At 41.0% G+C, this 15,075-nt stretch overlaps 1 protein-coding gene across 1 annotated transcript; it reads left to right on the plus strand.

Annotated features, from left to right (window-relative positions):
- The first annotated feature begins 1,493 nt into the window (after positions 1-1,493).
- Positions 1,494-14,692, plus strand: slc51a (solute carrier family 51 member A). Its single transcript, XM_063484016.1, has 8 exons — positions 1,494-1,684; positions 5,088-5,239; positions 5,321-5,394; positions 5,711-5,869; positions 7,565-7,676; positions 12,067-12,213; positions 12,345-12,450; positions 14,239-14,692. The coding sequence occupies exons 1-8, from the start codon at positions 1,564-1,566 to the stop codon at positions 14,382-14,384; spliced, it is 1,017 nt and encodes a 338-aa protein (XP_063340086.1). The 5' UTR covers positions 1,494-1,563; the 3' UTR covers positions 14,385-14,692.
- Positions 14,693-15,075: the final 383 nt, after the last annotated feature.

Raw genomic sequence — 15,075 nt, forward strand, 5'->3', positions numbered from 1 at the left:
AAAGCCAACCAGCAGGAAATTAGATGCAACCAATTGACAGTTTTATTTTAAATTTATCAGCTAAATTTAAGGTTGAACCCAAATGAACTTTAACCTAAATTTCTGGCTTCCAGATGCGAAATTGCTCAAATCAGTAATTTTTCGCCTATTTTGTGAATCACTGGCTGTAACAAGATTGCAGGTGTGAAGAGAAACCTGTTCAAACCTGTTCAGGGTAAAACTGTGTCAGGGCTGAAGGCTGTAGAGTGTTGAAGTTTTCAATCAATTACCCAAATGCAGGCTAGTCAGGGCAAATCAGTTCTAAAGACTCAGTCTGTAGCAACCAAGGTGAGCCTTGAGAGTCGAGAGAGTTGCACAGGCTTGGTTAAAATGACTCAGTGTTCATATGAGGTCAGAAAATGATGTGTTATATCATCCCTTTTTTGTACAGTGAAGGATGTGTACTTGTGTAAATCATCTGACGTGAGATGCGTCCCTGTTTTTGTGCCCCTCAGCTATCTCTGTTAATCATTCCTGTGACGGGTCTGTACATGCAACTCAAGGATAAAGGGGTTTAATCTTGGTGTAAACAAAAAGAAAGGATCCAACCTCGCGAAGAGACAAGGTTTACCTGAATCAACCCCCCCCCCCCCCCCCCCCCCCCCCCCAAAACAAACAAACAAAACAGGCACAGAGCATGTTCTCAGATATCCAGTGAGGCGTCCTATCATTGTAGTTGTATTTTGGTGCTGTTCAGATGCTGTAAACCCACCTGGGTGGTCTCAAATAATTAACTGCCTTTTGAGTGCTGCTCAAAAGTATTGCAAAAAAAAAAAGTGAAAGCAGAAAGATGTGTGTGCTTTGTAGGTGCTCAAGTCCAAAGAAATCCCAAAGAAATCCACCACCAATACACCACCCCCAATCACATACACATGCAGCCCTGATGTTGTCAAACTGCCCCTCCTCCTCCGTCCTAAACTCCACTGCCTTGGTACTGTTTTGTAGTAAATTATAAAAGATGTTCCCACTTAGCTCAAATCCTCATCTGAGAAGAGAAAGTTGACAGTAACAGTGAAGTAAAGAATCAAGCTAACCCTCTATCAGATTCCACCTTATATATGTGAGTGTGTCATAATGAACAGGAGAGGAGAACGGCTGCTTTTGCGTTCAACGACGCAGGACAAGTCTAAAGTGAGCAGCATTTACAAAAGCCACGGTGGGGTCACAAACTACCACTCTCCAAATCAGAATATATTAACCAGATTGCCACCTGATTCTAACGAGCGGCACAAACATGACTCACGCGTTTTCATCAGCCCAGTGTTATCTAAACGGTGAGCAAATCAATATTGCACCAATTCAAAGGAAGCAAGAGTCTCTTAATGTGGGACTACTTTAAAGTCATCCTTTGTGCGTAAGTTCCCCGTCAGATGCAGACAGCTCACCCTTGTCTATTCAAAGGAGGCGGGGTCCAGTTGCACTGACTGAGTGTTTCAGGGTATCTGAGAAGCAGATATGCCCTTTTAAAAAGTTTGAGGACGCTCTCAGGAGAAGCCACTTCGGACTTTTACACATCGAGCGTCCATGGATGGAAAGGGGACCGAGACGGCACCGACAGGAGCCAACATGAGCAATAGATCCTTCCCTATCTCTGACCCGATATGTCAAACGGAGGACGCTCCTTTCGCTATGGATGTCATCCGCAGTGAGTAAAGCGGGTTCCGCACGGCAGATTTGCCCGTTTTCACGGTTCCCCTCAAGAGCTCCCTACGATCAGCAAGAGTAGATCCACGGGAATTTTAATTGGTGGGAGGGTTTTTGTGTACCACTGGGTCGCAGAGCCCTGGTAACGGTGGGGGAGCAGAGAAACTAAACTGCTGGTTGTACTTCATTAGGACTTAATGGGATTCCTGGAAATCTTTGAACCACACTGTGGAATGAGAGACTGAAGTTGTGCTATGTTGCTGCCCCTTTACAGCACGATGGTCAGCTACTTTGAAGTGAGGATTTTTTCAGACATATGAAATAAAACAAAATAAATAATGTACCAAGGTTCCAGTTCTGTGTCATCCTCTCAAAAGCTGTGCTCTGTAAACAGGCTCAGGTTTTTTTAGGGCAGCAGTCAAATCAAAGCTACTTGTTTCTTTACTTTACAGTAAAAATCCATACTGTGAACACCAGCTGGGCCACTGTGCCCTTCTAACCTTCATTAGGAGACTCTTCTTTTTTTTGGCTTTTAATGTTACACTTTTTTTGAGGGGGGGAGGGGGTGTCACAATATAGATTTAGCCGAGAATTACATATTAATACTGTGTTGGAATACACAGACGATAACATATACGTATTTTTATGGTATCTTGCTCGTGCCCCCTCCCAGCAAACTATTTAAGCCCAGTTTGACTCTGTCTCAGAGCCAGGTGTGTGCCAACATCTGCTCGGTTTTTCCCCACCACTGAAGTGTACAGCAAGTGATCTTTTAGTACAGTTAGAGACTCCCCCTCCTTCGCTTTACATTTACTGTAACCCATCTGCGAACAAATAGACAAACCGCACAACAAAACTTTCTACAGATGTGGATTTAATATTGTTATTGTAATATCCCAATAATAAGAGCGTGAAAGTGTGAGCCATGTTTGCACTTTCAATTTTATTCTGTGGATGGCTTCCATTTGGCCTGAGGGCGTTTTTTCTTTTCTTTTTTCTTTTTTTTTTTTTTTTTTTTGGAAAAACGTGTTTATTATTTTGTCTTTAATGTCTGTTTTGGATCATGCGCAGTGCTACACATGATCAGCAACGAGACACACTGAAATAAACAATATTTTGCCCAAATTTCTGACTTTAACTAAATAATTACGTGTACATTTTCCATGTAGTTTGCTTACATAAGAACAGTGCTAACTTTTACATTTGTGGGATCTGGTTACATTTAAATTTACCTGATACATATTCAGTTTATACCAAGCGCATTTTCCTTAATTATTTTTACGAATTAACCTTCGATTTTACGCTAAATTATTGCTGCATCCTGTTTGTTGAAGCTTCAGATTTTTATTTTTATTTTTATTTTTTGTAGCGCTGAGATAAATGTCCTTCAGACTGCATGTCTAAGTTGCAAATGTGCTACAAAGATGCGTAATGTTACGTTAGGAAATGAAACCAGATGATTGGCCAGTGGGTAATGTTTTTTTTTGTTTGTTTTGTTTTGTTTTGTTTTGTTTTTAATTAATTCTCAAAAATCAGTAACAGCCCCAAAAATCAAGGATTGATTATCCACTGCAGGAGAGGGTAAAACCGTGTGGCCTCGTCACCACTTTGCTGAGTTAACCAGATGGTGCCACATGCATATCTGGCTCATCGTATGGTAGCTTGAGTGGTCAAAGTGAACACTTAAAATACCGCTAGAATTTGTGATTTATAGGCTCCAGATTTCAGTCATTGTCTGCCTCATCGCAAACAAACAAATGAACGAATGTCTCTTGTCTATGTCTGTGCGCTCAAAACCATGAACACCAGAGAAGAAATGGCACATATTACGAGAATCGTCTTAATTATATCAGCATGCCGAAACTTTTACTCAGCCCTTCCTCCCATTCTTGTTCAGACACAAACCGGATTGCAGATTTCTTATCACACACTGTCCTTTCTGTGAAAAATCAGTTTGAACAATTCAGTCGTAATTACACTTTCTAGCTGCTGGTTTCCAGCTGCTGTGGATGTTTCTGCAACTTACACTTTGCCCTGCATTGTTACTTTCCATTGTGCATAATCCTGCCCACATGCATGGCACCTTGTTTCAGAATCATTAACCAGCTTACGAGAAGCTTACCTACTGCTGTTTCATTTTACGTCTGTGATGGCACTTTTGTTTATTGACTACAAAGTAAGTTCTGCTAGCACAAAGATGAATATCAGCCTAACAATGGGCAAAGCTACAGGAGCTTGTTTTACAGGAGCTTGTTTTGATTCAGCTGTAGTGATTCACCTCATAACAGCTGAATCATGTTATTCAGCCAACTGATGCACTGAGTACCTTCTCATTGCTTCAACGTCTATGTCAGAAGGCATATCCTGTGGTCGCGGTAAAAGATGTTTATCATTTTCAGAAGAGTCAAAATGTTGGCCTGTGTCAAGCAAAGAAAACGGCCAAGATTGCTGAAACTACTAAAACTGGGTTAACTCTCCGACACACTATTAAAACTAAGAAAGATAGCGGTGACCAGACATCTAGAAAAAGCATCTCAAATGATATGATTGCTGAAATCAACCATAGAGCTCACTTTTAAGCTCATGTTTAACTGTGAAAATGAGAGCATTTCAATATACAATATAAAGAAAACTCAAAAGACTGGGATTAAACAGCTGTGAGCCTTAAGAAAAGCACTTATCAGTGAGGCTTGTAAAAAAAAGCCTTAGTTTGCTAGGGAGCATAAAGGCTGGCATCTGGAGTGATGGGAAAAGATCATGTAGTCTGATAAAGATTAAAGTGATGGGAGCATCAGTGTCAGAGGAGAGCTGATGAAGCAATTTCAGCTGTCATGCCTGGTGTCTACCGAACAAGCCTGTGCAGTGCAGTGGGTAATGCTGTGATCTGGGATTGCTTCACCTGGTCGGGTCTAGGTTCATCGGTGTAATAAGGCCAAAAAAATTGAGCTCAGTTGACAATATGAATATACTGAATCACACAGGCATATTTAGATTCAGACAAAGCCAGAGTTCACTGGGCTCAAATTGTGCAAGAGTGATTCAGGGAACATGAAATATCATGTTCCTCTTAGGCCCACTGAGAACCTCTGGGACATCCTGGAGGAGACTTGGGCAGCAGTCACACTTGACTGATCTCTCTGACATCAGAGGGCTCTTGTGGTTTACAGGGTCAAACCTAATTGGACTTTTTCCTGTAAAAAGCATGCTAGCACTTGCTTGCACATGCTTCTCATGTTGCCATATCAGGGTAACACTTTGACATAACATTTTCAGCAGTAGGTAGTATTTTGAGCAAATGGTAAAAATATATCAGCAACAATACCCATGAGCAGAATCAAAGATCATATCGACCACCTCAGATTTGATGAAAACAAACTTATTTTCCTTTCCTTTGTTAATTTCAGGGTTTGGTGTCTTTGACTACATCCTGTATGGCATCTTGACCTTCATGGCAACAGTTTCTTTGCTGGTCTTCTTAGAGGAATGTATCTACATCTATAGGAAAGTACCTGCCAATAAGAAGAATCTCATCGTCTGGGTGAATGGAGCAGCACCGGTGAGAACAGTTTGCAGAAAAGAAACAGATGACACAAACGTATACCTGGATCTTTAATTGACGCTTGTCTCATTTTTTCAGGCGATTGGCACCATGTCATGTCTGGGGATGTGGTTCCCCAGAGCTACCATGTTTACTGATATGTTCTCTGGCTGGTGGGTTTTTATTTTTTTTTTTCCCACTCGTTCCTTCTCTTTTACTCACCCTCCATTTCCCACTGTGCTGTGTGTTTCTCTGACCAGCAGAGTCCTGCTGTGAAAGATAATAGTGAAACCTGAACCTCAGAACCTACAGAAAAACTGAAAACAGGAGTGCTGTTAAGTAATGTGTGAAGTGTCATTTACTTTTCTACTACTCTTCCTGAGCCCTCCTCCAAAAACCTCTTTCTCTTATTCTTCCTACGTTCCTAGATCTCATTCCCATGTTCCTCGTTTCCGTTTACCCGCCTCTCGTCCTCTTCTTTCACCGTAGTTACTTTGCCATCGTGGTGTTCAAGTTCCTGATCCTGATGGTGGAAGAGGTGGGTGGCGACGAGGCGTTTCTGAAGCGTGCAGGAAAATATAAACTGAAGATCAGCACGGGGCCTTGTTGCTGCTGCTGCTGTTGCCTGCCAGAGGTGGCCATCACACGGTAAATCCACAAGTGACACAGTCACTTTTCTGCTTTAGTTTACTGCCGCGTAAGATGAGAGTAAACCTGCTAAATGACTAACTTCTGGAGAGCACTCAGCAGATGCATATCTTCAGAATAGTCACTAAAGCTGATGATGATGATGGACGTCTTCCGATCTTTGTTTTTTGTTATTCTTGGCAGAAGAGTCTTTTTCTTTGGTACATTTTTTTCCTCCTTGGTAGGTAGGGGTGGAGGGGTGAAGGGGGCTTTAAGGCTATAAACGCCAGATTAAATAAACTAGATTAAACCTCACGGCTAAGTTTGGCCTTTAAAGGAGCATGTCAACATCCGCAAAAGTTCTCTGAAAGCAGTCAGAGATCTGAAAGCAATTTTGCCAGTGCAATCAAGCATGAGCTCTCGTGTTTGCCTGAATTCCAGGCTTATTTTATTGAAGTTTTACGTATATGGAAGAATAGTCTTGAAATGGTGCGTTCACCTGCGCAGTAGTTTCTATTTATTTACTGTCCGTATTTAATAGTTCCAGCGAAGGGTGGTCAATTTCCAAGGATGTTTCCACTGATGCTTTGATATTGGGCAATTGCTCCAGGACAGGCAGATGGCAACAACCTGGAATGCTAATGAAGCACAGACCATGGCGGGTGGCTTTGATGTAGTTTGCGCCCCCGTTCAAACATTACACAAACACAGAGCCTCTTTGCATAGAGCATTGAATCCATACTAGAGCTTCAGTCCGGTTCTCAGAATCCAGGTTACTCCACTGGTCATTCAACTCGGTCGGGGTGGGGCAGCATTTACAGAACAGTCATATCATCCCCCTCTCTTTCAGGACAAAGCCAAGTGGCACCATGTGTTGCAATGGACTTTCTGATTTGGCCATTTTAATCAGATACAGGAGTTGCACACTGGTTTGTCTGTCTGTCTGCAGAATGTACTATTTGAACAGAGCTGACCTGGCGTCCCAGTTCATATGGGACTGCGTGGCATTTTTATCCCTTAGAGAAGTGCCGATCTATGAACGCATCCCTATTGAAGCCTAAAGATGATGACCAGACAGAACAGCCGCTGCAATTAAAGTTCACAGTTAATGGCGATAGAAATGTGGAATACAAACACACCATAACACTCCCAGTTCTGCTAATATGAACTTGATTGTAGTTTCAGTGTATAGAAAGGATCAATTCCAGGCCAAAGATGAGCCCAAGGGGTCTAAACAAATAAGAAAATGGGTGAACATGCCACATATTTGCCCACACAAGCATTATCTCCTTCCCACGTAGTTTCTTGGAATGAGGCCACACTGTTGCCAGGCAGTGACAGGCAAATGTACAAAGTTAACAAAAAATCCTTTTAAAGCCTTCATTCTGAATTGCAAGATCATGACAATCAAGCCAGGGCATGCTCAGCTACTTATACTGTGCCCTGTTTCTATGTTTAAAAAAAAACTAATGCACCTCAGAAGCACAATGTTGTTTTGGTTGCGTAACAGCAGTCAAATCTTGACATGCCAGCAGCACACACAGATGTGTCCAGATCCACTTTGTATTGCTCCAGACATCCTGTAGTAATGTTCAAGGGCAGGTATAGTGGAACTGCACAATGAACTTTCTTGTGGTTTTTACTGTAAATCAGAGGTTAGATTATTCCGGGTCATCAGCAGAGATAATGAAATGGTTTCCTCTGTTTCGTCTCCAGACGCTCTCTCTTCCTGCTCAAACTTGGCTCCTTCCAGTTTGCCGTCCTGAAGACTGCCTTCACCATCTTTTCCATCGTTCTCTACACCAACGACAACTATCATATAAAGGATGTGAGTTGAAAGTACAGAAATGTAAACAACTATCTCTCCAAATACAAACCCAATTCTGAAGCAGTCGGGACACTGTGTAAAGAAAAAAAAAAAGATTAGTAAAAATATCAGCTCATTTTGAATGTGGTGGCAGCAACACGTCTCCAAAAAGTTGGGACAGAGGCAACAAAAGGCTGGAAAATTTAAGTGGTTTTTTTTTTTTTTTTTTGAAAACACAGACGCCACATTCTCTGGATTAAAGAGGAGAGAAACCATCCAGCTTGTTATCAGTGTTCAGTTCAAATTCCTGCATCCCTGATGGGATGGGGTTACATTAGTGCCTGTAGAATTGGCAACTTGCACATCTGGTAAGGCGCCAGCAGTGCTGAAAAACATATACAGGTTTTAGAGACACATATACTCTCATCCAGATGTATTTTTCAGGGAAGGCTTTGAATATTTCAGCAAGATACTGCATACTGGAGCTATTACAACGGATGGCTTTATAATAAAAAAGCCCAGGTGTTAAACTGGCCTGTCTGCAGACCCAAACCTTTCACTAACGGAAACATCTGGCACATCATGAAATAGAAAATACAGAACAGAAGGACTGTTGGGCAACTAGAATCCTATATGGTGTAGAGCAGGGCTGCGTTAACGGTTAAAATTTGGCTTCTAAAACAGAAATAGAAGCAATCAAAATTATCACCCCATCAAGGACATAATTCAAAGACAACATTAAAAAATATGCATCAGATTTCCCACAAATTTTGCAGCAGCAACTTAACATGGTACTCAGTAGTCTAAATGGCCCCCACGAGTTTGTATACATGCCTGAAGATCTAGTTTAGATTTTTTTTTTAATTGGGGCATGCTCCTAATGAGATGAAAGATGGTGCCCTGGAGAATCTACTTCCTAAATCTGGACCAGAGTATCACTGAGCTCCTGCACAGCTTGAGCTGTGACCTGGAGGCGTCGTTTAGACCGAAACATAATGTACTATTGCTACATAAGGCCGGGCATTGTCGTGCACCAGGAGGAATCCAGGACTCACTGCACCAGCTTAGGGTCTTACAGTCACTGACCCACTGCCAAACCGATCATGCTGAACGATGTCAAAGGCACCATAACGTTCTCCATAACTTCTCCAAACTCTTTCACATCTGTCACATGTGCTCAGGGTAACCCTGCTCTCATCTGTGAAAAGCACAGGGCAACAGAGATGGACCTGCCAATTCTCTTATTCTATTGCAAAGTCAATCAGGCTCGATGGCGCTGGGCAGTGAGCACAGGGCCCAAAGGACATCCCATCCCCAGGCCACCCTCATGAAGTCTGCTACTGATTTTTTGGTCATAGACAATTACGACAATGGCCTGATGGAGGTCATCTTGTAGGGCTCTGGCAGTGCTCATCTTGCTCCTCTTTGCAGAAAGGAGCAGATACCAGTCCTGCTGATGGGTTAAGGACTTTATTTGACCCTGTAAAATTACTTTAGGAGAGATGTACATGTAAATTCGCACGCTGTTGAAACATAGCAAACCTTCTGGCAATGGTACATGCTGATGCTGGTGCTATCCTGGAGGACTTGGACTACCTGTGCAACCTCTGTAGTGTCCAGGTATACCCTCATACTACCAGTAGTGACACTGAACAGTAGTGAAATCTTTCAGTGGTCTCCATCTGTAAAAGCAGTCCTGTCTTGGTGGTTGTCTCATTGTTGCATCTCTAGTGCACCTGCTGTTACTGTCATTTCATTAACACCAAAGCAGCTAAAACTGCTACATAAACGATCAGATCAGTGTCCCAGAATTTTAACTGACTTAATGCTATCCTCTGATTAAAAAATGTTCATTTAATTCTTTTAAGCCATGTGTAAACTCAAGTTATTCATGTCCAGTTATTTAAAAATCAATACACGTTATCCATTACCCACTTCTAAATAATGTTTGTGTAATCAAAGTACACCTTTGTCATGCTGCCCAAAAGTAAATACTGCCCAGAGAGTACGCAGCCTTTGAGGGGGGTGTGCGCTCTCAGAAAGCTTCTTGTTTGCTTCTTTAGTTTTTTTCATTGAAAATGATTTTAAAAAATACTCTGTTGCTCTGGACGTTTTATACACAGCTGGAACCGCAGTTGTAATTTGTAATCTAAGCCTGTTGTAGAGACAGAGGGTTAATAGTCCCTTTTTTCAGTTTAGAAATATTTTGTACATGGAAGACGTTTGCGAAGTCACAAAAGCTGAAGTTGGCTCAAAGCTAAGTCACAGAAAACAAAATCGCTGATCTGCCTAACATGCCTCATTTTATAGTACAGTAGTTTTTATAGTCTATGTTACTTATCTGTTTCACTGTGTCATATGGTTGCTCCCTTAAATCAAGCTGTTACAGTTAAGTCTAGATTCAGCCACCTGTCTGACAGTGAATTATTTTCTACCTAGAGTTACTTTTAATAACTCCACTCTGAGTAAATCACATGTTGTTAGCCATAAGAGTCTTCACACACTCACACACTTGCTACTACTTTGTTGGACCCCCTTTTTCTTACAGAATTGCATTAATTCTTCGTGGCACAGCCCTCAACAAGCTCCTGGAAACATTCATCTGAGATTTTGGCCCATATCCACATGATTCTATCACAGTTAGCATCTGCAGATTTGTTGGCTGCACGTCCATGATGTGAATCTACCGTTCCACTGCATCTCAAAGATGCTCTGTTGCATTAAGATCTGGTGATTGTGGAGGGCGTTTGAGGACAGCAAACTCATTGTTGTGTCCAAGAAAGCAGTTTCAGATGATTTGAGCTTTGTGGCATGGTGTGTTATCTTGCTGAAAGCAGCCGTTACAGGATGGGTACACTGGTCATAAAGGGATGGACACAGTCAGGAACAATACTCAGGTAGGCTGTGGTGTTTAAACAATGCTCAATTTAGTAGAATTTAGTACAAAGAGGCCCAAAGACAGCCATGAAAGCATATCCCACACCATTACACCAGCAGCAGCCTGAACTGGGTGAATCCAGTCTTTCATGTTTTTCATACCAAATTCTGACCCTACCGTCCAAATCTCAGAGCAGAACTGAGACTTATCAGACCAAAGAGCATATTTCCAATCTTCTGTTGTTTAATTTTGGCGAGCCTGTGTAAATTACAAAAGTAGTACTTCTGCTCTAGTCCATTTGACTTACTGATGCCTTTCTTTCCATTCAAAGCAATTCACTACCAAACCTAGGCATCAACCAGGCATTTTCACCCAGGGAACAGACAAGATACTATCTTCCTCAGACCATTCTTTATAAACCCTAGTGAGAGAAAATCCCATAAGATCAGCAGTTTCAGATCAGGGCGTCTGGCACCAACAACCATGCCACATTCAAAGTTATGTAAATCATCTTTTTTCCTCACTCTAATGCTTGGGTTGAACTTCAGTAGGTCATCTTGACCATGTCTACATGCCTAGGTGCAATAGCAGTTGAGTTGCTGCGATGTAATTGGCCAATTAAACATTTGTGGTTAGGAACACTTTTTAAAAAAATTATTATTATTAGTCCTTATACAATACAATATCCTGTACAGACATGTGAAAAACATACAATAACAGATGAAGTAAGAGCGACATTAAAAACAATCACGCTAACTAAAAGAATTATTCTCTCGTTCCGTTAAGATGGATTTAAACTCTCCCAAAATAACCAGTTGAACTGGTATTCCTAACAAAGTGCCCAATGACAGTACAATGTAATTGAAACTACCCTGAAATCCTGATAAAGCTGTTTTCATTTCTGTATTTTTGTTGTTAGTTTCTCATGTCAGCTGACAAAGCTCTGCTTATAGTACTGTTAAACCAATATTATAACTCCAATTTTGTATGAAAAAGATAAATCACCATATTCATATGTTAAAGACAATGGACAAGCTCTGTTTTGACCATTTTATATATATAAAATGATCACTGTTGATGATTACTAATGTGTTGGCAGTTTCTCTAAGTCACCAAAGTTGCCTTAATTATGTCCTGCCCACTGTTGAGTCAACTCAGCTGAGCTAACATGGCAAACATTTTGCTGTAACCTTCATCTTGCTGTCAGTGTGACCATATGAGTATGTTGTCATTAGTGTTCACCTCAAGCAATGCTTGTTCTTTGCAGCACAACTATTTTTTGTTAATAGATATCTAATAGATATAATAGAATATAATAGAATAATAGATATCTGATGTGATTTTAATATCCAGTTTTATATAAAGTTCTCAGATACATTTCCTACCATCTTTTTTCCACAGTGTGTCATTAGTTTGTACAGTTCTGGTTCCTCATTGCCTGACTCCACTGTGTGTGTGTGTGTGTGTGTGTGTGTGTGTGTGTGTGTGTGTGTGTGTGTGTGTGTGTGTGTGTGTGTGTGTTGTATGTTGCAGGTAAGTGCTACAGGAGATGCAATATGGATCAACAGTTTTGTAGGCGTCTTGACAATCACAGGTTTGTGGCCTGTTGGCATCACGTTCATACACCTGAAGAACACCCTGCGAACAATAAAGATCGTTCCGAAATACGCCATGTATCAGGTAAGACACTGATCAAGCACATGTGCACACTTTTGGATAAAGACTAATAACAGATTTGAAAGACTGTTTTGCCAGGATAACACAAGCTGCAACTACAATTAGTCCTTATATGTTTTCATTTGTGTCGTTAGCTGCTCCTGATTCTTACCCAGCTGCAGACAGCTATTATCAACACCTTGGGCTCGAGTGGCACCATCGCCTGCTCTCCACCTTTCCCCTCGTCGATCAGAGGATACAGTGAGTTTACATCCATCTATCCTGTCAGACCAATCATCCACATATTTACAGTTCCATATATATTTAGACACTGACACAAGTTTTATTTTTGTATGTGTTTACTGAAACACATTTCGATCGTAGTTAAATAATGGACTTGGACATAATGTGTAAACTCCTGGCTTTCATTTGAGGGTATCCACATTCAAACTGGAGGTAGGGTTTAGGTATTCCAGCTCCTTAGCATATGCCACCTTCTTTTTAAAGGGACCACATGTAATTGGACTATTAACTCAAAGGCTATTTCATGGGCAGTTGTGGGCAATTCTTGAATATGTCAGTTAAGCAGATAAAAGAACTCAAGTTGATTTAAGGTGTGGTTCTTGCATTTGAAAGATTTTGCTGTGAACAGACAAAATGCGGTCAAAGGAGCTCTCCATGCAGGTGAAATAAGCAATCCTTAAGCTGCAAAAACAGAAGAAAAAAAAACATCTGAGAAATTGCTGCAAAATTGGGAGTTGCAAAATCTACAGTTAGGTGCATTCTGACAAAGAAAGAACGCACTGGTGAACTCAACAATGCAAAAAGACCTGGACATCCAAAGAAGACAACAGTGGTGGATGATCACAGAGTCATTTCCATGGTGAAGAGAAATCTCTTCACAACAGCCAACCAAGTGAACAACACTCTCCAGGATGTAGGCGCATCGATATCCAAGTGTACTATAAAGAGAAGACTGAATGAAAGTAAATACAGAGGGTTCACTGCAAGCTGCAAGTCACTCATAAGCCTCAAGAATAGAAAGGCTAGATTTGGGTTTTGCTAAAAAATAAAATAAAATAAAAAATATCTCAAAAAGCCAGCACAGTTCTGGAAAAACATTCTTTAGACAGATGAAACCATGATCAACCTCTACCAGAATGATGGCAAGAAAAAAGCAAGGAGAAGCGTGAAACGCCTCATGTCTCTGAATCCAAAGCAAACCACATCATCTGTAATACACGGCGGAGGCAAGTGTGATGGCTTGGTCGTGCATGGCTGCCAGTGGCACTGAGACACTAGTGTTTATTGATGATGTGACACAGGACAGAAGCAGCATAAGTTCTGAAGTGTTCAGAGGCATACTGTCTGCTCAAATCCAGCTCAATGCAGTAAAACTGATTGGGCGGCGTTTCAAAATACAGATGGAGAATAACCCAAAACGTGCCAAAGGAACTCAGGAGTTTATTAAAGCAAATAAGTAGAGTATTCTTGAATGGCCAAGTCAGTCAGCTGATCTTAACTAAGTTGAGCATCCATTTCACTTGTCGAAGACCAAACTTTGGACAGAAAGGCTCACAAACAAACAGCAACTGAAAGCCACTGCAGTAAAGGCCTAGCAGAGCATGAAAAGGAGTAAACCCAGCATCTGGTGATGTCCATGAGCTCAAAACATCAGGCTGTCATTGCCAACAAAACCATTAAAAATAAACATTTTATTTTCACTTATTTAATTTGTACAATTACTTTTGAGCCCCTGATATGAAGGTATTGTGTTAAAAAATACTCTAGTTCCTCACATTTTTAGGCAATCTTTTTGTTCCCCCACTGAATTAAAGCTGAAATCCTGCACTTCAACTGCATCTGAGTTGTTTCATCTAAAGGTCATTGTGGTAATTTACAGAACCAAAATAAGAAAAAAAAAAGCAGCCTCTGTCCAAATATTTGTGGATCCAACTGTATCATATTTAGCATGCATCAGTATCCTTATTTTTTACCAGTAACCCTGTGACAGCTGAGCTTCTTTGCGTCCTTATTCTGCCTTCACAGTGATGAGCCAGCAGCTGCTGATCATGGAGATGTTCATCATAACGATGGTGACACGGCTGCTCTATCGACGACAGTATGATCCTTTACCTGAAGAGCAGGATGCCAATGAAAACACCAGGATGACTGACTTAACACAGTCTCCATGAGAACTAAACTGTGTTAATGTGTGTATGTATGTGTGTGTGTTTGTATGTTTGATTCATATTTTCTTTCAAGTATTTGATTAAGACATTGCATATATTCAAAATAACAAATATGAATTATATGTAAATGGGTCATGTGGCTGCTCATTAAGGTTACCGGGCTGCGAGTCCGCTACAAAGTTTTGACTAACAGGATACTCAGGTCATGTACAGGCATGTGAAATTAATAAGAACATCCCGTGGAAATGGACTGACTCTCTTTAAAAGCCTCCATTTTTTTCGTACAAAGTAAGTGGGACTAAAAAACAAAACAGCCGAAAGAACATTTTGCAGAGTATCTGGTTAACTGGCAACAGATCAGTAACATCACTGCGAATAAAAAGAGCATCTTAGAGAGGCAGAGTTTCTCAGAAGTAAAAATTGGCAGAGGTTTACCAATCTGCAAAAAAATCAAAAATCAGAATAATGTTCCTCAATGTAAAGTTGCAAAGGCTTTGAATATCTCATCATCTACAGTGCCTAATGTCATCCAATGATTCAGAGAACCTGGAGAAATCTCCGTGCACATGGATGCATGTGATCTTCAGGTCTTAAAATGACACTGCATTAAAAACAGGTGTCATTCTATCATGGAAATCACTGCACAGGCTCAGGAACACTTCCAGAAATCACTGTCTGTGAATACAGTTCACTG

This window comes from Pelmatolapia mariae, linkage group LG9 (assembly GCF_036321145.2).
Source record: "Pelmatolapia mariae isolate MD_Pm_ZW linkage group LG9, Pm_UMD_F_2, whole genome shotgun sequence".
In the NCBI taxonomy this organism is placed as follows: Eukaryota; Metazoa; Chordata; class Actinopteri; order Cichliformes; family Cichlidae; genus Pelmatolapia; species Pelmatolapia mariae.